This window comes from Eretmochelys imbricata, chromosome 7 (genome assembly GCF_965152235.1).
Source record: "Eretmochelys imbricata isolate rEreImb1 chromosome 7, rEreImb1.hap1, whole genome shotgun sequence".
NCBI classification, from domain to species: domain Eukaryota; kingdom Metazoa; phylum Chordata; order Testudines; family Cheloniidae; genus Eretmochelys; species Eretmochelys imbricata.
The window spans coordinates 24,070,647-24,095,758 of record NC_135578.1 but is presented as its reverse complement, the minus strand read 5'-3'; the positions used below and the strand labels follow the sequence as shown (position 1 = coordinate 24,095,758).

General features: G+C 60.4%; 1 protein-coding gene across 1 annotated transcript in view; it reads left to right on the top strand.

The window, feature by feature from the left end:
* COL7A1 (collagen type VII alpha 1 chain) overlaps positions 1-25,112 on the top strand; it is a 100,584-nt gene that overhangs the window by 13,641 nt on the left and 61,831 nt on the right. The window contains exons 10-42 of the mRNA XM_077821477.1: positions 1,747-1,863; positions 2,148-2,297; positions 2,877-3,005; positions 5,098-5,244; positions 5,768-5,890; positions 6,348-6,494; positions 6,774-6,899; positions 7,887-8,030; positions 8,137-8,262; positions 8,641-8,787; positions 9,283-9,414; positions 9,493-9,639; positions 10,045-10,164; positions 10,774-10,920; positions 11,354-11,490; positions 11,725-11,851; positions 12,228-12,371; positions 13,543-13,715; positions 14,897-14,926; positions 15,548-15,574; positions 16,348-16,440; positions 17,567-17,638; positions 18,162-18,215; positions 18,957-19,025; positions 19,477-19,484; positions 19,901-20,014; positions 21,102-21,128; positions 21,856-21,918; positions 22,247-22,306; positions 23,057-23,092; positions 23,839-23,883; positions 24,553-24,588; positions 24,831-24,987. Of these exons, the coding sequence (XP_077677603.1) occupies positions 1,747-1,863; positions 2,148-2,297; positions 2,877-3,005; positions 5,098-5,244; positions 5,768-5,890; positions 6,348-6,494; positions 6,774-6,899; positions 7,887-8,030; positions 8,137-8,262; positions 8,641-8,787; positions 9,283-9,414; positions 9,493-9,639; positions 10,045-10,164; positions 10,774-10,920; positions 11,354-11,490; positions 11,725-11,851; positions 12,228-12,371; positions 13,543-13,715; positions 14,897-14,926; positions 15,548-15,574; positions 16,348-16,440; positions 17,567-17,638; positions 18,162-18,215; positions 18,957-19,025; positions 19,477-19,484; positions 19,901-20,014; positions 21,102-21,128; positions 21,856-21,918; positions 22,247-22,306; positions 23,057-23,092; positions 23,839-23,883; positions 24,553-24,588; positions 24,831-24,987 (3,374 nt within the window). The remainder of the gene's footprint in view (positions 1-1,746; positions 1,864-2,147; positions 2,298-2,876; positions 3,006-5,097; positions 5,245-5,767; positions 5,891-6,347; positions 6,495-6,773; positions 6,900-7,886; positions 8,031-8,136; positions 8,263-8,640; positions 8,788-9,282; positions 9,415-9,492; positions 9,640-10,044; positions 10,165-10,773; positions 10,921-11,353; positions 11,491-11,724; positions 11,852-12,227; positions 12,372-13,542; positions 13,716-14,896; positions 14,927-15,547; positions 15,575-16,347; positions 16,441-17,566; positions 17,639-18,161; positions 18,216-18,956; positions 19,026-19,476; positions 19,485-19,900; positions 20,015-21,101; positions 21,129-21,855; positions 21,919-22,246; positions 22,307-23,056; positions 23,093-23,838; positions 23,884-24,552; positions 24,589-24,830; positions 24,988-25,112) is intronic.

Below are 25,112 nucleotides of genomic sequence, written 5' to 3'. Positions count from 1 at the left end.
AGTTATAGTCTCCCATGATCACGCAGTTTCCATTAGTATTTACTTTATTAAAAACATTAAAAAGGGCTCTATCCGTATCCAAATATCTGTACACCCCAAGCACTATCCCAGGGGAGGCTCTAATAGTTTTCTTCCCCAATGTAATTTTTGCCCAGACGGACTCGGTCTTACCCATTGCATCGCTTCTTATTTCTTATTTAGAAATTTATTATTTGACCCCCTTTATATAAGATTTGGTGCCACTGCAGGACCTTGGTTGCAACCATGATCTATACGGTCTCAGTTCAAGTCCATAACGTCACATGTGCACTTCAAGTATTGTTCTCCCTGCCCACTCTTTACTTCTTCCTATTGCTTTTTCCTCGCTGAAGCCGTTGCAACCCTTTGTCTGCATTCCGTTCAGCCGGCTGAGGGGAGACCCAATGTGAAGCAGACAATACTTAATATCCATGTAAGCAGCTAGACAGAAACATTTCTTGACTGACGGAAAACCTGTTTTTTCATCTTTGCGGATGACCAGTCCCCTTGACTTGACCTAGAGAACATAATTTTCAGTGTATGTACATAACAACTTCTTACGAAACCTCTGTACATGCGTTTCCCGATACTGATGATGAGTGCGACACTGGCTTTTGTTTGTGACCTCGCATGGCACTCTTTGGTGAACTAGAAGTTATGTACCAGATCCAGGAGATCCCCATAAGCCCTGTGCACCCCCTCTGTGCTCCTTGCTAGTTGGCAAGAAGAGATTCTTGTGTCACACAGATAAACACCCATGGACATGCAATGAAGAGAGAGGTCAAGGCCCCAAGAGCTTATGCTCTGAGAATGTCCAGAGGGCTGACAGGACGAGCAGCTGGGGCAGCACAAAGTACTAGCAATGCACATGGCCCCAGGCTTGGCTGGTGTCCCTCTCATGGGAGAGCGATGCACAGGGGGAGACAGCAGCTCTGCATCCCGGTGTGGCTGGGTGCGGATTGATATGGTACTGAAGGGATCCTGGCTGAGAGAGCGCTTTGTAATGTCCACAAAGCGGGATGAGGTGGCACCTACAGTCGAGTGGGGAGGAGGCTGGGACTGGGGCTGCTCCTGCAGAAACAGTCCTGACAGTACCATCCCTGGTGCCCTTGGCTGGGTCTCCAGGGGGTTAATGCCATTCTCCAGGCCAGGGCACCGTGGCCTTTCCTTTCCCACAGGTCTCTGGGGAGGGAGGCCCCTATTGTAAGGGGGGGCTCAGCCCTGGGAGTGCCCCCATGGCACAGATATTTCTGGACACATTCTAAAGCAGAGGGAGATGGGGAGTTATTTTTCCCTGTGTCTTTTTCTGGCTGGGAGCGTCAGTTGTTCCAGGCCTGGCTCTTCATCCCCTCTCTTGGCATAGTGGCTCTCTTGCCAGTGCAGCCCTCCAGTTTGCCAGCCCTGCAGACTGAATCCCTACTCAGAGCAGGCTCCGCCAAGGCAGTGCCAGAGCTGGCTTCCCCCATGAGCTGCCAGGGAAGGACCCTCCCGTGGGGAGGGTATGCAGCCCAGCTGGGGAGTAATTAGCGACAGCTGTGGTGGTGGGCACTGGACTGAGGCCCACCACCTCACTTCCCAAAAGGCTACTCTGGCGGGGTGCCCAGCTTTAGGCTCAGCTTGAGAGATGGATTTGGAAGCCTAAGTGTTTCCCTTCTGTGGGCGCTAGGCTCTGTCGAGAGCCTTCATGCTGCTGAGCTCAGCCTGGCCGCCTGTCTCTCCTTCCTCTAGAAACAGGCATAGTCCAGTCCCTGAGGACCGTCATTCTGGGCCCAACTTCCATCCAGGTGGCCTGGAATATCATCCGCGATGCCCGTGGTTACCGGCTGGAGTGGAGAAGAGCAACAGGTAGGCTGGCCAGGTCCCCAGGGCAGGGAGTGGGGAAGGCTACTGGAGAGGCTGAAATGCCCTGTGTCTGCGTGGGGGTAGGGTGATAGATCCCCATCCCGGATCTCCACAGGCTCAGCTGGGCTCCAGGTCTGGTTCACAGGCCGGCCAGGTTCAGGGGGATCCAGCTGCTGGTGCAGGAGTCCCTGGGAGGACGAAGGGGAGGAGAGGTGCTGAGATTCAGGGCTGGGAAGCAGCAAGTGACTGCCTCATTTCCGCCCCCCCCATCCCATTCTGGTTCTCAGGTGCTGACCCCCCACAGACTGTGTCCCTGCCCACCAACATCAACAGCTACCAGCTCACCGGCCTGCAGCCAGCCACGGACTATCGCATTACCCTCTACACCCTGTACGACGGGAGGGAGGTGGCCACACCCGTAACCATCTCCCAGACAGGTGAGTGAACGCCCCTGGGCCCACCTGGGTGGAGTGGGCAGAGGAGGGTTCCCAGAGCCTAGAGGTGCCCAGTGCACCATGCAAGTGGCTCTGTGACATCCTACCAGCGTTTTTTGGGGTGGGTAGCCCTCCAAGTGAGTGACATCCCCAGCACAGGGCCCCTGCTCTTCTCCCGGCTCACTCCGCTGGGCTGTGGCATGGCAGCATGGGTGGAGTCATTGCTGAATGCTGGGCCCCCTGCCAGGCCCAGACTGTGTGGGGCTGAAAGACCTGCCCCCTTCCCTGGAGGCTCTTTGACTGTAGGTTTTCAAAGGAAGCGACTTGGGTGCTGGGCAAACAGTGATCAAACAGATCCCTGCCCTGCCCTTTCCCCTACACTGGAGCCTCCGTCCATTCAGCAACGGGGGTGCCAGGAACCCCATGGACTGAGCGAGGGCAGGATCTCCTGGCCCTGCCAGGCCTGCTCTGACTGTTCCATAGGTCTGTGGTGCCCCGCCCCTCCTTCCAGTGCTCCTTGGTGTCCCCAGGCTGTGCCTGCCCAGCTGTGAGCCATGGCGTTAGCGCTGTCTTGTCTTGCAGGAGCGGAGCCCCCAGTGGGCAGCATTTCTGACCTGCGGGTCATTGATACCGTGGGGAAGAGGATCCGGCTGGCCTGGACTGGGGTCCCGGGTGCCACTGAGTACAAGATTGTGCTGCGCAGCTCCCAGGGTGAGTCTCCAGCGGGGAGCCAGTGCTTGGGGGCCACAGGGGAGTTGTGGCTGCAGGCTGGACTCCAGACCCATCCAGAGCTGACTCTCTGGAGTGCCACCTACCTCCTGACTGGCATCTGAGGCCCAGTGGTGGGGGGGTGGGACAGGCCAGAGCCCTGGAGAACACACCGTGGTGTCTAGATACCCAGTGGAGGCTAACTGCAGTCGTGGGAATGACCCTCGCACAGACAGCTAGAGATCCACCCCACACCAGTGCTTCTGCAAAGCAGCCCTTCAGTCCTCTATCTCCCGATCCTGCTGGGAGGATGGGTGGGAGCTTGTTCGCTGTTTACAGGGCCGGCTCTAGGCACCAGCAAAACAAGCAGGTGCTTGGGGCGGCCCATTTCTAGGCGTGGCAGTCCGGCGCCGGCCATGCCGCCCCTAGAAATGTGCCCCTGCCGCCCCAGCTCGCCTTCACCCGCTCCCCTGAGCACGCTGCTGTCGCTCCGCTTCTCCCCCCTCCCTCCCAGGCTTGCCGCACGCCAAACAGCTGTTTCGCCCGGCAAGCCTGGGAGGGAGGGAGGAGAAGCCAAGCGACGGCGCTCGGGGGAGGCGGCGGTGGCAGAGTGGAGGTGAGCTGGGGCGGGGAGCAGTTCCTCTACCCCCCCGTTACTTCCTGCGCTCCCTCCCCACCCCCCCTCCGCTCCGCCTGCTCCCCTGAACATGCTGCCTCTCCCTCGCCTGGGGAGGGAGCAGGGAGAAGTGGAGTGGCGGCATGTTCAGGGGAGCGGGGGAGCGGAGGTGAGCTAGGGCGGGGGGTTGCGGCGGGGGAGCCGCAGGAAGCAATGGGGGGGGGAATGTGGCACGCCCGGGGGAGGAGGCGGGGCTGGGGATTTGGGGAAGGGGTTGGGAAGGGGTGGAGCTGGGGGTAGGGGGACATGGGAAAAAAAAAAAGCGGGGACAGCCAAAAATGTTTTTGCTTGAGGCGGCAAAAATCCTAGAGCCGGCCCTGACTGTTTAGTTGGCTGGCACTAGCCCTGTGCTGAGTGCTTGGGAGCAGCTGGCTGAGATTCTGAGGTAGATGCTAAATCTGAGACCGCAGGTTTTGATGGCATTAAGTCTGTGAGTGACTAAAGCCCACAGTGCAGTGCCCCCTGGCTTCCCCCTTTCTCCTTGGTGCTGTGATTTGGCTATTCACTGCAGTGCATTCTGCGCTGTCCCTCCATTCAATTCTCTGTGTGCTGCACGGGCTTGTGTTGAGGCTGCACTGAAGCTGTGATGGGGGAGCCTGGTAGGGGCCAGCTGGGACTTTTGTCCCTTGGGGAATTGAAAGAGGCAGCTTGGATTAGTGGCACAAACCCATTAGCGGGATGCTTTTGCCAAAACAAGCAACACTGAAATGGTTAAGAGTTATCATGTACAATGTTATCGTTAGGTTCCAGTGTCAACAGTACATGCTCATGTGAATAGAGCAGTTCCCGCCTCTGAGCTATTGTTTCAGGCTGCTGGCAGACTCAGGCAGGCATTGCTGTCTGCTACCCTGGGGTCACAGTTTGAAGGTTTCTCTTGCACTTGTCAGGCCACAGCTGAATTGTGTGACACAGAACTGATGCCGTGAACTGGGAGCACGTGTTCACAAACTCATGCTCAGTAGCGGGGGGAGTTACCAGTCCCCAGTCCACTAGCCCCAGCTGCTCTAGCCACCCCTGGCCTGGCATTCCTCCAGAGCACCATTGGCCGGGCACCTACTCGTGTGGCCACCCTCTGCTGGGTGATATGGAATGGCATGTGTGATTCCAGGCCATGCAAGTGGGCTCTGAGGGAAGCGCGCTCACCCTGCCCATCGGACGAGACGTGTGCACGTGATGGGGAAGGAGTGGTACCTGCTCCCACTCTGCTCTCCAGCCCAGTCAGCTCCCCAGCCAGGAGATCTGTGCCCAAAGGCTGAGGAGGCACCTGGGGTCAGCGTGGCTTGGCCTGTGGGTGGGGGTGCAGTGCTTTGTACCTGGGTCTGAGGGTAGCAGGGATGTCACAGAGGGACTCTGTCATAGCTGATGTGACATCAGAGCTGGAGGGAGCCCTAAGCCTCCCCATTCCTGTCACCCCTGCAGATGGCACTGACAGGACCAGGCAGATCCCAGGCACCCAGACCATGCTGGAGCTCGAGGACCTGAGAGAGGAGGTCACCTATGTAGTGCGTGTGTCAGCCCTGATTGGCAGGCGTGAAGGCAGCGCCGTCCCCATCAGTGTCCGGATCGGTGAGTGCCAGCTAGCCCCGGTGGGTGGGTGGGACCTGAGGCCCCAGGGAGGATAGGCTAGAGTGAGTGTTCTCTTCCCATGGAGCTGGCCCCAGGCAGTCAGATGGGATTTCTTACTAGCAACCCTGGGGGCTCTGCCGGGGGCATGGGTGGGAGATGGGCTCTTGTCCCTTCACACAGGGGTCGGTCCCTCTTTCTCTAGCTCCTTTCCCATGCTCCCTCCCCCAGCAGCAGGCTCAGCAGTCATCAGCTGGCATTCAGCACAGCCAGCAGTGTCTGTCTAGAACAGACACCCGGGGTGCTCATGAGCCCTGGACACTGCACCCAGCTCCACTCTATGAGCTGTGCGTGCTATGTCCGATATTACCCCCACTCCAGGGGCCTGGTCGCTGCATCTCCCTTGCCCAGGGGCTGGGAACGCTCCCTTTTCCCCTAGGGCAGTCATGCCTGCTCCCCGAACAGGCTTTGGTCCAGGCCCCTTGGGCTTGCTCTGACTGGGGGGTCCCTTGTGTGTTTATGGCAGAGCCATCAGTGAGCAGCGTGTCCAACCTGCAAGTGGTGCCTGTGGGTGTGGGCCGTGTGCGGCTTCTGTGGAGTGCCATGCCCAGGGCCACTGAGTACAAGCTGGTGATCACCAACAGGCAGGGTAAGAGCTGGCCTGCAGAGTGTGGGCATGGGTGTTGGATAGGCTGTGGTATGGGGGCCATACCTGCTGGTACCCACTTCTCTGCCTGGCAGAGCTCTGCTGCGCAGGGGTGTCTGCTGAGGCACCTGGAGGGACGTCAGAAGAACACGGATAAAAGGTGGGCAGAATGGGGGGCTGTGACTGAGCAGGGCAGAGGGGAAGGGCCTGTAGGCAGCTGTGACAGGGCAGGGCGGAGGGGTTGGGAGTTATGAGGGGGAGCAGGACATGGCTGCGGGTGGCTGTGATGGGGGTTTTTGTACTGGGCAAGCCTGGCATGCACCAGTACATTAGGGCCATCTCCCCTGGGAGCGTCAGGGTGTCTGAGAGCCCTTCCCCGTGCTGCAGTAGCCGTGCTGTGGGAGCCTCGCTCCCTGCTGGGGCGCAGAGGCCAACTCCCCAGTGCTCTTCCTTGCTGCAGATGGCTCAGAGGAGACCAGGCGCATCCCCGGCAACCGGAATTTCTTTGAGCTGCAGGATTTGAAGGAAGGAGTCACATACCTGGTGCAGGTGACAACCCTGGTGGGCAGCCAGGAGAGTGACCCTGCCACTATCACTGTCCAGCTGGGTACGTCTGCATGGGGACCTGTGCAGGGGCATGGCTTAGCACCTGGGGGGGCACCAAGCTAGCTCAGCACTTGGGCTGAATGGTCCAGCTCTCCCAGCAAGCCTGCGAGGCTGAGTGTCACCACTGCGGGGCGTCCGGCTCTCCCAGTGAAGGCTCTGGGTATGCAGCCCTTGGTTAGCACCTGCATTTGTTCCTGCCCTCTGGCTGGGCTGATTGCGGGGACCGGGCATGACAGACAAGTCTCTGGGGTCCAGGCTGACACAGTCTCCGGCCCTGCAGATCCGCCATCTGTGGGCAGCGTCACCAACCTGCGGGTGGCTGAGATCAGACCCAATCAGCTGAGGGTCTCATGGAGTGGGCTTCCTGGGGCGAGTGGCTACAAGTTGACATGGCGGGCGAGTGATGGTAGGTGTACTGAATGCACGTGGGCTCAGGTGGGCCATTGAGGTGAGACTATCCAGACTGGCTCCTTGCCTTGGGAGATGCCCCCGTTACCCGTCTGCCTCTGCTAGGAGGCACCACACTGCAGCATGATCTAGCAGTTGGAGCAGGGGACTGGTGTCTGTGCCTGGCTTCTTGCTTAGAGCTGGTGACAGGACCCCCTTGCTCACTGGCAGCCCAGAGCTTGAAGTGCCTTTGGCCTGGGGTATGTTGCTGCCCCAACCTATTCTAGGGCCAGCGGGACTGGCTGTGCCATAGGCGGGAATAAGCTACAGCCTCACAGAGCAGATCCTGCTGCCGGAGATTTGCAGGCCAGTGCCTGCTGCAGGCAGGGTGGGGCTTGGTTTGGCCATTCCATGCTCAATGGCCTGTGCTTGGCTAACCCACCATTCATTGTTTGAGGAGACCCCATCCTGCTGCTCCCTGGGGAGAGCACAGACTGGAATCCTGGCCCCTGCTGCTTCCAGATTGGTGGCTCACCTCCAAATGACAGCTGCTGTTGCCATTCCCTCCCCGCTGGATTGGGTGTGGCCATTAAATGCTGGCCGTGGTCCTCCCTGGTTGTCGCAGCATCTTGGCCTGGGGTGTCCCTGTCACGGAGTGTGGGGGAGTCCAGGCCCTGTACCCCTCTTCCTGGGATTCACTGAGACTCTCAGCCAGCCAGTAAAACAGAAGGTTTATTGGACAACAGGAACACAGTCCAAAACAGAGCTTGTGGGTACACCCAGGACCCCTCAGTCAAGTCCTTCTGTGGGAGCAGGGAGCTTAGACCCCAGGCCTGGGGTTCCCTGTGTTCCTCCACCCAGCCCCAAACTGAAACTAAACCCACCCAGCAGGTTCCCTGCTGCAGTCTCCGTCCACATTCCTGGCAGCATCTTAGCCCTCTCCGCCCTCCCAGACCTGCCCTGCCTATGAAATCCAACCCCTGCAGCTTGTCTTTCTCTCCCGCAGGCCAGGAGATCTCCCGGGTCCTGCCAGCCGACAGGACCTCCTTCAGCATCGAGGAGCTGCAGGCTGGGGCCGTCTATGTCATTGGGGTCTCGGCCCTGGTTGGCAGCAGGGAAGGCAGCCCTGTCACCATTGCGGCTAGAACAGGTGAGGCCTCGCCTGGTCTCAGGGTGTAGCTCCTCCCTGCCCCTTGTGACTCTGTGCGATACTGATCTCTTAGTAACCCAGGCCTCCTGTGTGCCCTCTGTCACAGCTCCGGAGCAGGTGGGGATGGTCTCCAGCCTCAAGATCCTCTCGTCCAGGAGCAACGTTGTCCGGGTCACCTGGGTTGGAGTGCCTGGGGCGACAGCCTACAAGGTGGTGTGGAGCCGTCGAGATGGTAAAGTACCCAGCCAGGTCAACACGCTGCCTGTGGTGCCCACATCCCCAGACCTCTGCCCAGCTCTGTCCTGGCTGTGCTGGGAGCTCCTGGAGTCCCGTGGTTGCCCTGGCCTGCAGATCCCATCACGCCACTCCTCTTGCACTCTTAGAAAGCCTTTGTCTCCAGCCCTGGAGTCTCTTCTCTGACTGGCACAAACCTTGGAGTTGGGCATCGTGAGATGAATCTCTCCCTCCCCTGATGAGATGGGATCACTCGCCATCATCAGCTAGTGGAGAGCCTGGTTCTGTCCCCCACTCTGGGCACCTGGAGTGAGGCTGGCATCCTTGCTGGCTCTGCCCCTTCTGGGTGCCATGTTAACCCTCTGTTCCTTTGCAGGGGGCTCTGAGTCGAGCGAGGTGGTTTCTGGTGACACCAGCTCCTTTGACATTCTCAACCTGGAGGGTGGGGTCAGCTACACCGTGAAGGTCACAGCACTGATTGGCAACCGCGAGGGTGACCCTGTCTCCATCGTCGTCACCACACGTAGGTGCTGATGCCTGGCCATGGGAGTCTTGGATCCCTGCTGGGCTTAGACTGGGCTGTGGGTGGAGTTGGTGACTTCCATTGTCCAGGGTCCCCTGACCCTGGGCAGTGCCCTCCCAGCGGGGTGTGGGCAGGGAACTGGAACTCCCATCTGCTCCTTGCTCTAAGATCTGTGGCCTGAGCTGGTGGGCAGTGCCTATGAGAGCTGGAGGTGATGATGCCTGTGCCAGAGAATTAGCAGCAAGTCTGCCCCGGCAAGAGTTGCCCATGCAGCCCAGAGAGCTCTTCCCAGGCCCTGTGACACAGCTCCAGCCCTGCCAGAACCTCTCCGATCCCTGACAGAGAGCCGAGGAACCCCGCGCAGTGCTCCCCATCCTGCCCATGTGAGCCAGGACACCCAGATCCCAGTGGGGAGCCTCTCTGTGCACCTGGTTTGACAGCTGCAGCAAGACCACTACGCCCCTGACCCTGTCCCTCTGTGTTGCTGCCCCACAGCGGCAGAGGTGGCCCCAGCCCAGCCTGTGGGGAACCTGCGGGTGATTGACTCCTCGGAGCAGCGCATTCGCCTCACCTGGAGCCCAGCGCCGGGCAGCACCGGGTACCGCCTGAGCTGGAGGCCAGCAGATGGTGAGCTCCTTCCCCACCTTCCCCGCAGCTCTCCTGGCACGCCCTGCCCCGTTTAACCCCGTCTCTCCCCTGGGGCAGGAGGGCCGGAGAGGAGCCAGCTGCTCGCCCCCAACGTCAACTCCTATGACATCGAAGGCCTGGAGGCGGGAGAGCGCTATGAGATCCGGATCACCAGCCTGGTGGGCAGCCGGGAGAGCGAGACTGTGGGCATCGCTGCCAACACTGGTATGGGCAACTCTCCCACAGGCCAGCCCCATCTCACCCAGTGCAGGGTCTGAGGGCCTGGAAGGGAACCTCCGACCATGGCTGTTCACTGGCATATCATCGGGGGGGTGGGATGGGACAGGTTTTGCCCTCTCTGGAGTCTGAGACTACCTTGCGGGCGTCTCTCTTAAGGGGAGCCCAGTTCTGCCCCCTGGAGACCCTGTCTGGCTGAGCCATGTCTGGACCCAGGGGGCCACCCTGTGGTGAAATGCAGAAGTGTGCTTCCCCGACCCCTCCTCCCTTGCCTGATGGGTTGGGTTTGCTCCCCACGCCCTCACCAACTGTTGGTGGGGGTTGGGGTGACACCAGTCCCTTGGGCTGGGGTGGGAGGCACACTCTACACCCTATTCTTTCCTGCCCTTCCAGCACCTCTGGGCCGAGTCACCAGTTTCCGGGTGACGGCGACCCGAGATGATTCTGTGACCTTGGCCTGGACTCCGGCTCCCGGGGCCACTGGCTACCTCCTCACCTGGAAGCTGCCCCGAGGTAATGAACAGATTTCCAGCACGGCTGCCTCTGGGGCTGCAGAGCTACAGCAGGGACCCCTAGAGCCTGCATGGAGCTGCGCCCCATGGCTGCCTGAAGAAAGGGCCCCCCTGAAGAGATAGGAACCCCCCTTCCGTGCTGGGCCACAGCTAGCCCCCACCTCTGGGGCTCCCTTGCTTGCTCAAAACAAGGTCTGCAGAAGTCCTGGTAAGGCTGTGCAAAGCCCTAGAGGAAACCCAGGCTCAAGGCCAGCGAGCTGAAGTGAGATTGGGGCTCAGACCCCCCCTTAGTGGGCAGGAGCCCAACTCCCCCAGCTGGCAGCCTGCTCCAGACAGGCCAGGTCACTGCTGGGAATGGGGACCTGCTGGGGGGTCGCTCTGCGGCAGGGTGAATGGGGTGGAGCTCTCTGGCCTGAGCCCAGTCTGGAAAGAGGGTCTCTGTTTCCATTGCTGTGGGATCTTGACCATCCCCAGTTCAAATACCCCTTCAAAGAGAGACAGCACTGAGCAGAGAGGTGGGAGGCAGAGGGGATGGGTAGCAGGGCCCACACTAGGGCCATCTCCCTCAGACCCTGTCTATGCTGAGGTCCCTTGTCCCTGTTTGGGTTAGAGGGAGGCGAGACACAGAGGACACTGCCCGGGTCAGCAACTTCCCATCAGGTGTCGGGGCTGCGGCTGGGGCACAGATACCTCTTCACCATCCGGCCGCTGTTCGGGAGCGCCAAGGGCGCGGAGTCCACCCTCACCGACCGCACAGGTAAAGGGCAGCCTGGCTGGCTCCCAGGACCAGTCCGGCTCCAGTTCGGCTGTGCGAGGGGTAGGGACTGGACTGTGGGGCCTTGCTCCATTGGGGCACTTAGCGGTTTGGGGCTCAGCCTGGTCGCTGTTGGGACAGGGGCTCTCACTAGTCAGCTGGCATCTCCGCACGGCAGTGAGGCCTCAACTGGAGCCTGCTACCGCTTGGGTCTTTTTGGTGGCTGTGGAGGCTTCCTCAGCACTCACTGCCCCTGATCCTGAGCAGTGGGGCAGCAGGCAGGAGCCTGCCCTGCACACAGGGGAGTGGCCCTCCAGAGCAGAGGTGCGGGGAGCAGCTCCTCCGTCAAACCCACCCACAGGAGGTGAGCTGCCCTGGGCTTTTCTTCCTGTCCCCCTGCCTCTCAGGGGCTCCCTCATCTCCTTCTCCTGTGCAGTTTGCAGGGATGCTCGTGGTGACATCATCTTCCTAGTGCATGGCACCCGGGACAGTGCCTACAGTGCCGAGGCCGTCCGAGCCCTGCTCTCCAACACCGTCTCAGCGCTGGGCCAGCTGGGCCCTGATGCCGCCCAGGTACTGGGGGGCAGGGCTGGCCTGGGAGCAGAGCTCTGGTTCTCCCCACTGATGTGGAGGGGTGGAACGTGCACCCTGCACACATACCCCTTGTTCCTCCACCTCCCCTGGGGGCTGCCTTGGGCCATCCTGTCTCTCCCCTTCCTCCGCCCTGGGGCTGGTCCCACCCCGTCCTGGGACCACATCATGGCTGTGATCTCAGTGGCCTGGCTGACCTCTTGCTTTCTTCCCCAGGTGGGCCTGGCGATCTACAGCTACCGCAGCGTCCCGTGGGTCCTGCTGAATCGCTCCAGTGACCTGGGCACTGTCCTGGAGCGGATCCGCACCATGCACTACGAGGAGCCCAGCGGCAACGCCCTGGGTAAGGGGCACCATGCCTGCAGCCTGGGCTCCCCCATGGTGCCCCATGGTGCCTGCTGTGGGGTGGGGGTGATGCCAGCTTTGGATGTCGTGCTTCTTCGATGCCACAGTGCCAGGGGATGAGGACAGAACACTGTCTGGGGGGGGCAGGAAGGGAGGGGGCCCTGTACTCCGAGAGCCTTATGCAGTGGCGGGTTGGACTCTGCAACCCCAGGCCATGGGAACACCTTCCCAGTTGGCTGGCGTCCCGCTCTGGAGTTAACCTTGGGTGGGGGTGAGTGGTGATGGGGAAGGGGATGGAGGTGGCAGGGCCCTATGGGGGGTGAGATAGAGGTGGCATCACACCTGCTTGGTAGTGATACCCTTTCTCTCTGCAGGAGCTGCCATCAACTTTGCCAGGACCTACATGCTGAGCCCCAGTGCAGGGCGCCGGCCTGGTGTGCCAGGGGTGCTGGTGGTGCTGGCAGACAGCCCCTCCGGTGACGATGCCATTGGGCCGGCCAGGGAGATCAAGGCGACAGGTGAGAACTGAATCCCTGGAGCTGGGATGTGGCGTCTGAGCCAGGTGAAGAGGGTGGGATGGGTGTCGCAGACCCACATGATCCGTGCTACACCCCCAGCTTTGGAACCCCTTCAGCACGCTGGTCCCCCTGTGGGTCTCGCCCTTTCTCCAGGGCAAGCCACTCGGCTTCACCGCCTCCTTTGACTGGTCCTCAGTGCCTGCAGCCCTCCTGTTTCACATTGTTCAAGTCCAACTGAGACAGACCCCACGGGAGCCTTGTGCGCTCTTGGGGGGATCAATGCACCTTGCTGAGTGTTTGCAGTGATACTTCCACAGTTGGGTTAATTCGCTAACTGGAGCACAGCGTAGGAAGGCCTTAGGGTAGTCGAGAGAACTGAAGGGTAAAGCACAGACCGTTCTGGTTAGTCGAGAGCCCAGCCAAGCTGTAGTGACCCCTTGGTTCAAGCTGTGTCTGTCTCCCTCCGTCTGATCTTCTCCATCAGACCCCAGGTGAGAGCCTAGACTCCTTCCAGCAGCCAGCTCTGATCCCCCACCTCACTCCTTCCCAGTCCTTTGTTCTCGCCCTAGGGAGATGCTGTTCAGCCTCCCTAAAGAGAGGCAGGAAAATCCATCTCCCCCTGGGTCATTGGGTGCTAAGTGCCAGTGTCTGAGCAATTGGATTTGCCATTGTCTTCTCAGATGCTCCACTGATATAGGGCATAAGTCCCAGACAGCTAGGCGCCATTCACGTCTATGTCTTAGCCTGCCCCAAGAGCAAACAGTCCTTTTCTACCCACTAGATAACAATTCAGCATATAGGGGAAACCGAGGCACCAGCCAGACTCATAAAAGTATTAGAAAATGTTCCCACTTTGTCACATCGGGCAATAGCTGGGGGGCAGGGGAAGGTGTGGGGAAAAAGGGAGAGGGCAGGCTGGTAGGGAAGGAGTTTACAATGGTGGGAAGGGAGGGGTGTGTGTGGGGAGGGGTGGGGAGTGACAGGAAGGGAGAGGATTGTGTGGGAACCCTCTCCCTCTCCTCTTTACTGCTGGGTTGGTCAAAACCCCTGCCCAGGGCAGTTTGCCGGGGTGCCAGAGCCTTTAACCCCTTTCCCTTCACCCTCCTGAGTGGTGAGTCCAGGGGGGTTAGTACCAGGCTGGCCCCCTGAGACTCCTTTCTGCTCTGTGTAGGGATCCAGGTGCTGGCGGTGGGCATGGACGGGGCGGATCACGAGCAGCTGCGCCGCATTGTCACCAGTGAAGACCCGCGCCATGTTTTCTATGTCAAGGATTCGAGGGCCGGCCTGTCGGAGCTGGAGGACGGGCTCGCCAGCACCCTCTGCAGGGTGACTGTCACAGACAGGGTAAGAGGGAAGGGCGGCCTGCAAGAGGGACGCTGCCTTCTTGCCCCAGGTAGGGTTGCCAACCCTCCCGGTTTTGCTGGGAGTCTCCCAGAATCGATCTCTATCTCCTGGAGGCTACTGAAGCCAAACTGGGAGATTTTTAGGCCGCTAAATGTCCAGTGGTGCAGCAGGGCTAAGGCTGCCCTGACTCTGTGCTGCTCCCGGAAGCAGCCGGCATGTTCCTGCAGCCCCTGGGGGGGAGGGTTCTCCATGTGCTGCCCCTGCCCCAGCATTGACTGGGAGCTGTGGCCAGTGGGAGCTGCAGGGGTGGTACCTGCAGGCAGGGGCTGCATGCGGAGCCCCCTGCCCACCCCCACAGGGGACGCAGGGACATGCTGGCCGCTTCCAGGAGCGGCGCAGAGCCAGGGCAGGCAGAGAGCCTGCCTTAGCCCCGCTGCGCCTCCAACTGGGAGCTGCCTGAGGTAACCGCCACCCCCTCCTGCACCCCAACCCCCTGCCCCAGCCCTGAGTCCCTTCCCACATCCAAATTCCCTCCCAGAGCCTGCATCCCTCACCCCCTCCCATACCCCAATCCCCTGCCCCACCTCCCAGAGCCTGCAGCCCGCACCCCAGCCCCCTGCCCCAGCCTGGTGAAAAGAAAAGGAGTACTTGTGGCACCTTAGAGACTAACCAATTTATTTGAGCATAAGCCCTTATGCTCAAATAAATTGGTTAGTCTCTAAGGTGCCACAAGTACTCCTTTTCTTTTTGCATATACAGACTAACACGGCTGTTACTCGGAAGCCTGGTGAAAGTGAGTGAAGGTCGGGGAGAGCAAGGGATGGAGGATGGAATGAGTGGGACATGGCCTCAGAGAAGGGATGGGGCAAGAGTGTTTGGGTTTGTGTGATTAGACAGTTGGCAACCCTAGCCCCAGGGCTGCCCATAACTGCAGGCCCGGAGCTATCCCAGAGCCAGGTTGGAGCTGCTGTCGGGTGGGGCATAGGGAGCTGCAGGTGACTGAAGCCGTGGGGCTGGGGGCAGCTCTCCCCTCCCCCTGCACATGCAGCATCTCCGTGGCCCATGTGTATAATGTCCCCCTGCAGGTGGGGGGTGCTGCTCCCTGCCCCAGCAGCTTGGCATGGGGTGGAGCTGACATGGCTGCCCAAGGCCCTCTCTAATGCAGAACTTTTCCCCCTCAGCTGGAGCCCTGCACGGAGCAGTGTCCCAAGGTGAGTCCCACACCAGTCAGCACCTCTGCAGCTTCCTCCCATGAAGAGGGGGCTGCAGGAGAGCGACTGAAGATAGCCGGACCCCTCCTGGAGCTGGGGGGGAAGGGATGGGAGCCCCCCTGGAGCTGGGGGGGATCAGTGCAGTGAGCGGTGGGAGGGGAGGCAGCGTGGAAGAATCAGGCTGTGTGAAAGGCCTGTTTGGGGCAGGGGAGCATACTGGAGAGGGGGCTGCAAAGAGGACTCCAGGCTCTGGTAAAGTGGGGAGTCAGGGGACATTGAGGTGCCCTTGGGAGGTGAGCAAACACCTGGGGGGAGGGCACTCCACCCCCAGGTGTATCTGCAGAGGGAGTGGGCTGCTTCCAGCCCAGAGCCTTGGGCCACGGGGGTGGAGGTGAGAGCGCCAGGCCCCTGGCCAGGAAAGTGGGGAGAGGTGGGCTGGGTGATGGTTTTTCCCTGCCAGCTCTGCACTGACTCCTGGTGCAGCCTGGCCAGCCCCATCACTGTCTGTGCTGCCCTGGGGAATGGCTGGGCGAGGTGCAGGAGGTGGAGATGCTCACGGGTGGCTCTTCTGCCTGTTGCTGCACTGCCCCCTAACTGGCCTCTTTGCTGTTTTTGCTGCAGGGTGAGAAGGGGGAGCCCGGCCAGATTGTGAGTATTACAGGATTTGCTGGAGGGGTGCTGAGGTGCTCCCCTCCCAGGGGCTGCGAGGCCACTTTAGTTTAGTGGCTTAGCTGATGGACTTAGAAGCTCTGACTGCTGATCAGCCTGCGTCCTGGGAGTGGGAATGGCCATACATTCCTGTCTTTGTTTCTCTGTGCAGGGGCAGAAAGGACGTGTGGGGCAGCCCGGCCCCCCTGGACGCCCGGTAATACTCCCCTCTGTGTGTGGGCCCCTGGGCTGGGGGGACTGTGGTGCTGAGCTCTCCCTGCACTCAGTGTGGGTCGGGTGCAGACCCTGTGTTAGAGTCAGGACCTTTCCAAGGCACAGGGCATGCCTGGAAATAGACTGGGGTTGGGGAGCTCAGCTAAGGGGTGCTGCTGCTGGCAGTCCCAAGGCCTCTGCGCAGTGGGGGCTCGTGTGAGGAGTAGCGCAGGGGCCTTTAGGGGGCCTTATTACAAAGCCCCTGTGTCACCCCAGTAAGCAGGGAGGAGGAGATCTAGGGACCCCTCCCTGGGCCTCCTGCTGTGCTGAGCTCCTTAGGAGTCCTCATTGGCCTGCCCTGGGAAAGCTTCTTGTGGCAGCCAATCGTCCTGCTTCTTCTTTGGAGAGACGCAGAGAGCAGGAGATGGAGGCACTGCAGGGTGATGGGCACAGAGGGGCCTCCCAAGGCCCCGAGCCTGCCCTTACCACGGGGGTGCATCTCCACGTAATAACCCCATGTCATTTCTCCTTGGCTGTTTTCTCTCCTCTGTTCTTTCTAGGGCCTCAATGGGCTTCCGGGCCCCCCAGGACCAATGGGGCCCCAGGGTGCCCCAGGCGAGATCATCGAGCGGCCCGGCGAGAAGGGGGACAGAGTGAGTGAGTGCCCTTCACGCCCCACGCTGGGGGGAGGGGCCAGGGCACTGGATGGCTGCATTGTAGGGGCAGAACATCCACTTTGTTCAACTCTGATCTCTTTCAGAGCCGGTGCCCTGAGGGTCCCTCTGGGTGCATCCTCCATGCCCATGTCCCCTATGGAGCCCCTTGGTGTCCTTATTTGTGGACGCTTGAAGCCCATTGGCAGTGCTGGGCACGAGGGGCATGGACAGCACTGAGTACAAGGCACTAGGCCCATTGACGGTGCTGGGTGCCAGTAGCACCAACAATGCTGGGCACAAGGCACTGAGCACCAGGCTCTTTGGCGGTGCTGGGTGCCAGGGGCACGGACAGGCTGGGTCAGAGGTACCGGGGCCATTGGCGGTGCTGGGTGCCGGGGCACGGACAGCGCTGGGTCAGAGGTACCGGGGCCATTGGCGGTGCTGGGTGCCGGGGGCACGGGCAGGCTGGGTCAGAGGTACCGGGGCCATTGGCGGTGCTGGGTGCCGGGGGCACGGGCAGGCTGGGTCAGAGGTACCGGGGCCATTGGCGGTGCTGGGTGCCGGGGCACGGACAGCGCTGGGTCAGAGGTACCGGGGCCATTGGCGGTGCTGGGTGCCGGGGGCACGGGCAGGCTGGGTCAGAGGTACCGGGGCCATTGGCGGTGCTGGGTGCCGGGGGCACGGGCAGGCTGGGTCAGAGGTACCGGGGCCATTGGCGGTGCTGGGTGGCGGGGGCACGGGCAGGCTGGGTCAGAGGTACCGGGGCCATTGGCGGTGCTGGGGATGCAACTATCTTTCACAACCCCCTTTCTTCTGGGGTTTCTCTGGCACTAGGACCCAGGAGGGATCCTATCCCCATGGAATCCCTTGGGGAGCTAAAAGCAAGTCCAAATGGGGCTCTGCAGTGAGAGCTTTGGCCAAATCCCAGCTGAGGGGACCCTCTAAGCTGAGATGCCCTGTCCCAAATTCAGCCCCCGTGGCTGCCCTGGCACGGATCAGCACTCTGGGGTGACTTTGAACATAAATAGGTTTCACTCTGGGGCGTGAACCAGGCTGGGAATGGTGAGGCCAGTGGCCAGAGCAGAGCCAGGACCTGCTGGTTTATTCTCCTCTCTGTTCCCAGGGATTCCCAGGAGTGGATGGGATCCCAGGAAGCCCTGGTCGCCCTGGCAACTCTGGCTCCCCTGGCCAGCCGGTAAGTAATTCCTCCTAGTTCCTCCTCTTGGGCCATATTTACCATTGTTCTTTGCCTGCCGGGTGATTTACATCCCCCTTCCCATGATGCTTTGCAGCACTGAGCTATTACTTGGCTTCATCCCATGTAACAAGGGTTGCAGAAGTCCAAATTAAATGGGTCTCTGAGACCCACATTGCCCCTGTTGTGCCCCGTGTCAATCCCCTTCCAGGTGCTGTCTCCTGCCTGTGGTGGCTAACTTCAGTGCCATGGACTGTAGCGGTTACCCTGCTCCATGGTTCCTGTGTCTGCGTCTTGCTCCATGCATGGCGTGCAGACCACGTGTGTACCTCCTCCCTCGGCTTCAGTCTCCTGCTCCCTTGGCTGGAGGATGCTCCTCATCTTCTTGTTGTTGTGTTTTTTTTCAGGGTAGACAGGGCATTCCTGGCCTCAGAGGGTCCCCGGTACGTAGAGCTCCTGCTTCCCCTTTAGCCTTGCTCCCTGCTCTGGAGCACCCCTGCTCACTGTTGCTTTTGCCTTCCAGGGGGACCAGGGCCCAGTGGGGCCTCCCGGGCTGCGGGGAGAGAAAGGCGAGCCGGTAGGTAGAGGTGCATCCCGTCCAGTGCCGCCTAACGTGGCCACCATCTTGGATTCCCCACCAAGCAGGGCAATCCCAAAGGCTCCGCTTGGAAAGAGAGAGAGAGAGCTCTGTCTGCAACAGCCTCTGCCGGCGCCTAGCCATGTGGGGTGGTCCACAGCCCCCTCCCCCCCCCCCCAACTTTATGTGACCCCTGATCCCTCCAAGCTCTGTGTCCCGCAGCCCTACTAGGCAGTGCTGCCGTGAGCAGGTTCTGGCATTGGCAAGAGGGAGGCCTTCATCCTTAGATCCAGTTAGACACCTCCCTGTAAATTACGCACACGTCATACTGGGGTCACAGCAGCGCTCCCAAGCTGAGCAGGGTGGAACCAGCTCAATGCTTGGAGTGGAGACTCCACAGCACTCCAGAGCCAATGAACAGCTCAGTAGGGATTGCTCTCCTTTGATCTTGGTGCCGAGGGCACTGTGCTGCTGGATAAGTCATAAAACTGAGTTCTTGGCCACTTGTGATCACTAACAGTCCCCTGGCCCATTGCCCAAGAGTCTGGTGCTCTCCTCCACGTCCTGGCCAGAGTCCAGCTCTGGTGACTCTGTGCAGTCTTCCCCGATTTCTTCTTCACTGCCTGTCCTGAACCGTGGTACAGTGTCGCTGTACAGCTGCCATGTGTTCTCCCAGAGAAGCTGAGGCTTGTATATGGGGCTGGGCTGGTGCACTGAGGTTTGGCTTTCTGTTTTGTGTAGGGAGATCCAGGGGTGATTGTGAACGGAGGAGGGAGGCTGCCTGGCCGGAAAGGGGAGCCTGGGAGTCCGGTATGTAATAGAAAGCAGGTTTGGACTGTGTGGTCATTGGGGTACAGGAACGAAAGGAGAGGTCCTGTAGCCCAGGGCCCTGGCACCCACAGTGGGACTGCAGGGGGGGCTTTGCATCTCTCTGCCCCATGGTGTGAGCCTCTGGAATCCATTCAGTGGCACCAGGAGTGTTCCAATGACTCTCCGATTGCACGAGGATTGGTGCGCCCAGGGCACTTCTGCTCTGAATAGATCTGTGCTCAGCTCTTATTCTATGGACCCTGCCCTCTCAGGCCTCCTCAACATGGGTGTCATTTGGGAGGGTGGGGGGGCATTGCCCCCCCCAAAGTGCAAGCCTCAGGCAGGCGTGGAATTTGCCCCTCGCACGCAGCCCCGTTAGCCGGACTGGAGCTGCCCCCCCAGATATAGAAGTTAAACTATGCCTGTGCTTCTCTGTGCTGTCCCTGCCTAGGGGTGGAGGTTTGAGGGACTCGCAGGCTTGCCCAGTGCCAGATGAGCAGGGATCCAACCCTCTCAGCATTCCTGCCTGGGTCTGTCACCCTCTAGGCCTCACACTGAGGTTCTTAGACTCCTTGCTGCCGGTCCACCAACTCTGGGGCTGCTAGCACGTGGAGGGCAGAGGCCTTCTGCCATAACCCCATTCCACAGAGACTGGGGGCCCTGCCTCTAGGGTGAAGCTGTGCCAGGCTACAGCAGAGCCTGCACGCAGACATGCTGGACAGTATGGGCAGTATATGAACACCCTGAGCACTGGCTGGAAACTCACAGACCTGCATGGCTGGCTGCTGTGGCTCATCCCAAAATCCAGGGTCCCCAGTCCGTGGTGCGCTTTCTTCCCAGCACAGAGCACTGATGAAGCCTCTCTGATTCTCTAGGGAAATCCTGGCCTGCCTGGGAACCCTGGGCCTAGAGGAGCAGTCGGTGATCCAGGACCTCCTGGGCCCAGTGGACCTCCAGGGCCGTCAGGACCTGCCGGAGAGTTTGTCAAGGTGCGTTTCCCTCTCCCGCTTGGGAGGAGCTGTTCAGAGGCCCTGCCCCGGGCAGCTAGATTGAGGCACATCGTGCCCCCTCCCCTGTACATGCACACAAACAGCCTCTTCCACAACACCATGCGCCCGCACGGCAGCCCCCGTGCAACCCCTCTACAGCTCCTTCCATGCATGCAGGCCCTGCCATGCCCTGCCTCCCCGGGCATGCAGCTCCCACCCCACCCCATGCATACAGCAGCCTGCCCCAGCACCTTCCACACAGCCATGCCCTGCCTGTGGTAAGCTCGCCTGGCCTGGGGTGGGCTGAGGTTTCAGGTTGGGGTGTGCACCAAGAAGCCTGAACTGCAGAAGAAGCTCCGGCAGCAGCGGGGCTGGGGAAAGGGGGAGGGGCAGGCATGCACCTTAGCATCGGAGGCACATGGCAGGCTGAGGAAGCGGTACGGTTAGGGCAGCTGCGGTGGCACGGAATCCTTGCACCCCTGCCCCGGGCACCCAGAGCAGCCACCCGCCTGGCTGCTTCTTCCCCTTCCTGGCTGCTGCTCTTATGCAACAGCTAGTGGGTCCTGTCCTGGAAGGGAAACAACCCTTCTCTGTCCCCTAAATGATGTGGGTCTGCCCAGCTGTCCTTTCCCCGCCCAGCTCGGCTCCAGCCCCTGCCTCCAGGCATTCCCTCTCCCCAGGATGCTCCATCTCACACCCTCCCTGGCTACAGGGGTGGAAACACATCCGCCCCCACAATGAAAATTAGCCCCCATTGCCGCCCTGATTCTGCTGCCTCCTGCTGTATGTGCATCGTCATCCCACCACGTGTGCACACTGTGTGTCCCTGTGGATCTCTCACCCGTGCACACGTGGCTCCACCGTGGTCCCTGGCCAGGTGTGTACACACAAGCCAGATATTCTGAGGCTGCTCCTGGTGAGTGGGTATCATGCTGAGCTTATCTTTGCTTGTGGTTTCCCTGCCAGGTGCCCTGGGCTGTGAATGCACCAAGCCCACTGAGCATTGCGTTCCCAGGGCCGCCCAGGGGCCACTAGGTTGCCAGGTGCAGGAATCCCTCCCTTTAACCCTGTGTATTTCCTCTTGCAGGGGGCGAAAGGCGAGCGAGGGGAGCGGGTAAGTGACCTTCCTCCTTCCCTGGCTCTTCCCCTGAGTGCTGCGCTCTGGCCTGGGGGAGGCTGACAGGCTGTGACGCTCAGCAGCACTTGCCCCTTCATGCCAGCTGGTGGGGTCCCGCAATGCTGTGACAGGGCAGCAGCGGGCTCTGCTCTCTGCATTGTGGAGCTGGCCTGTGGAGAGCTGGCCTGCGGGAGCTGCAGCCAGTTAGCCACAGGGCTGAGCCAAGACACGCTCCCCTGGGTGGAGGGGCTGTGTTTGGGTGCAGAGCCAGCTTGTGGGGCCGTCAGGGCATAGCCGGGTGAGAGGGGTAGTAGGAGTGTGACGTGATATCTGAGCTCCCTGTGTTTGTCTCTCTAGGGCCCCCCAGGGCTGATTGATGGGGTACCTCCCGGAGGAGAGCCAGGCACCCCGGTGAGTACCTCCCCGTGCCATGCCAGGGCTGGGAGTGGAGATGCATGGGTGAGCAAGGTGGGTGGGGATGGGGTGAGGGTGACTCTGTTGGTGGTGTGTGGTGCGGGGGAAGTGGGGTAAGGAGGATTAGGGGGGGATATGAGTTAGGGAAGACACAGAATAAGGCTCCATAGAAAGGGAAATCCCCTTTGCTAGATGTGGGCAGTGTTAATCTTGTGCTGAGGCTGGCTTCCCGTGAACACCATGTCACTCAGGGCTGGTCTCCACGCTGCTCAGGTTGGTCTCAGCTCTTTCTTTCTCTCTCGTTCCTCAGGGCTTGCCTGGCGATCCTGGGCCACGGGGACCTCCTGGGCCCCCAGGACAGAAAGGAGACAAGGTAAGAGGAGTGGCTGTGGTGAGAGGCAGGGGTCGCAGGAAAGCCCAGGCTGTGCTAGTACAGGATCTGCTGCCATCCCTCACCCCCTAGTCTGCTGTGGGATTGTGCTCTGGTCTCCCTTCTGCACAAAGGCACTTGATGCCGTGACCAGGGCGATGCACACATGGTAGGAGACTGCTGTGGCTTGTAGTGACCTCGTTTCCCTGGATCCCACCCTGCTAACCTGGAGGAGCAAGGGAGCCATCCTCGCTGGCTCCTGTCCCCTCAAGTTCCCTGAGATATGATGCCTTTGTCTTTTCTGGACACTTCCTTTGCTCTTTGTCCCCAGGGTGATGGGGAAGAAGGCTTTCCAGGGCCGCCGGGTCGCCCAGGGGACCCAGGAGATCGGGTGAGTCCCCTAAGAGGAGGTAAGCCATGCCCTGGTGGAATGAACCCAGCTGGCATGGAGCACCTGTGGAGCCTCGAACAGCAGGCCCCCTGAGTGGGGAACAGCGAACCGCTCTAGGGCTACGTGGTCAGAGCTGGGAAAGGCCTATTAGACCCATGAGTCCATGCCCCAAGCAGGGCAGGAGAGAGCCTCTTAATCAGAGACTGCATGAGGCCCACTGGGCCAGCGCTCCGCTGGCTGTCTCCCTAGAGCCAGCCCTGCCTCTCCTCAGCTGGATGGCAGCTTGGCAAGCCCTGCCCCAGGGGTGGAGGAGCTCATGTACTCGGCTGGCTGCTCTTACACCAGTCCGATGGCAGTCCTAAAAGCCTCCTCAGCCAGGAGCCTCCCCATTCTCAGCTCTGGTAAAGCAGCCTTCCAGCTGGGGTGTGCACAGAGCAGGCGCAGTGCTGGGGGGCTGCTCACGCCCTGGCTCAGACCGCCGGCAACAGGGCCTGAACAGGGGCAGGAAATAGTCATGTCACAGGTATCCTGAGGAAGTCAGAGGCTAAGCCTGCAGGAGTGGGGGAGTGGGTCCTGGATTCCAACCTCCTCAGCCACTGACCCACCGGGCTGCCCCCTAGACAACCCAGCCCATGCCTCGCTCCGATCAAGCAGGGAGATAGGTCCAGGCGCCCCTGAAAACACACCTCAGCAGGTTTTGCTAGGGACTCCCTGGTGGAGAGATGTAACATTCTTGCTTCGCTTTCCTAGGGCCCGAGAGGACCTCCAGGTGAACAAGGAAGCAAGGTGGGTCCTGGGAGACCTCCCTGCTGGAAGGCTGGTTCAGGTGGAGACGGGGAGTTGGGATTCATGGGTGGTGTATCCAGTTCTGCCAGTCCTGTGCTCTGCGACCTTGGGACGGCCCCTTCTCCTCCCTTCTGCACCTGTTTCCCCCTCTAAACGGAGGGGATGCTGTCTGTGTCCCTGGGGCCATGGGGATAACATGCCTGGAGATCCCAGAAGGAGGTGCTGTGTGTGAATTGTTATTACGCAGGTGGCCTGCCCGCTGTACATGGTCACTGCCCTGTAACAAGGATGCCTGTCTGAGCCTTCCCCCTGAACTCTCTGGGGAAGCTGGATGTGATGGGGCACTGCTCCCAGGCCCTGCTCTTTGGTGCATGGGCTCCTGGCCAGAAACCCTCTGCCTGTGATGGCCCAGGGACAGTCTGAGACAGAGCACTGCAGCCTCAAGTGGGGAAAGTCAGCGGGAGCCAACGAGCTGCTGAGGCCACGAGCCTCTTGTGTGTTCCTGTGCCAGGGAGTGAAGGCAGGGCCACGCAGGTGGGGAGTTGCTACAGTCCACTCTGCTCATGGGGTCCCCCCAGGAGGCATCTGCTGGCTGCTCACCCAGTGGTTCCTGCCTCTTGGAAACTCTGCAGGATGAAATAGGCCGAAGACCTCTGCTACCCCTGGGGCTCCTCCCACCTAGGTCCCATTGCTGGGCGTGGTCTTTGTGCCTTCCAACACTGATGCACTTATCTCTTCTGTAACAGGGAGACCGTGGGCAGCCGGGAGAGCTTGGAGAAGCAGGGGAGAAGGTGAGAGTTTGCTGGAGCACAGGGTTATGCTGTGGGGATCAGGGGTATCGGGCAGTGCCTCACCTGTGCCCTTTGGACAGTGCTGTTGAGTCACGACATCCCGTCCAATCAAGAGGAGAGTTTGGGACCAAGCAGGCACCACACTCAGGACTCCTGAGCTGAGGCTGAGTGCTGTTGCTCCCACCTCCCGAGAGTGCTCCCTTTGCACAGGGAACAGGGGTCTGCAGTTTACTTTCTGGGGCTTTCTGGCCCCCTGCCTGTTACTGCTGCTCCAAGCCAAAGCTCTGCCCCAGAAGTGATGGAGAAAACCGGAGCCCTGAACGGGAGAGGCTGGGATTTCCCTGTGACCATCCCTGTCTGCCAACAGCCTCCCCAGTGACAGACTGGCTCACAGTCTGCAGGTGCGCTAGAGACGTGGACAAACTGGATGTGGATTGCTGGGCCCTGGGATGGGCAGGACTGTGTTCTGTGCTATGGCCACGTAGCTCGAAACCCCTGCAGAAGACTCTCTAGAAGATGGATGTTCTGCCCTAGTCTGTTTCAACCAGGTCTCCAAAGAGGGTGCCCTTTGGCTGCTAGGGTGCTGCTGCAGGGGGCAGGGTTATCCAAGGGGCCCCAGCGAGTATGCACCCGGCTGCAATGTCCTTTCTCTTTCCATTTCCTCTGCAGGGCGATCGCGGATTCCCTGGGCCGGAAGGGACAAAGGTAGGTTCGCTCTGGGTTAACCTTTCACAGCCAAGGGCCTGCGATCACTGGGGGTGGGTAGTAGGCAGGACAGCTTTTGCCAGAGAAGCTGGGTCAGCCCCGTCCATGGCCCTGGCTCATTCTGTTCAGCTTTGTGGCCCCCTCTGATCAGCACATGAGGGACAGCAGCTGGTTGGGGAGAGCGGCTCTTCTATTGTGCCAATGCAGCGGGTCAGTGCGCTTGCTCTCTGTGCTTCCGTCAGGATGCTGGAAGCTTCTGCACAACCAAAAGGGTCCCCTTCCCCCAAACCCACCCATGTCCTGCAGTTCAGGAGAGCAGGAGCGCTGGCCAGAGGCTTAGATCAAGCAGTGCTGTGTGATCCCAGCCGGGGAATGGTTGGGGGAGGAGCAGAGAACTGGGTGAGGTGGGGAAGCTGAGCAAGGGGTGTGCTCTGGGTGCAGGTTGGCTCCTGCTGGGCTGTGGGGGTGTGATGGTCCTTCCTCACTTCTAAATGCCAAGTGTGCACAGAGCCTGTCCTGCTTCC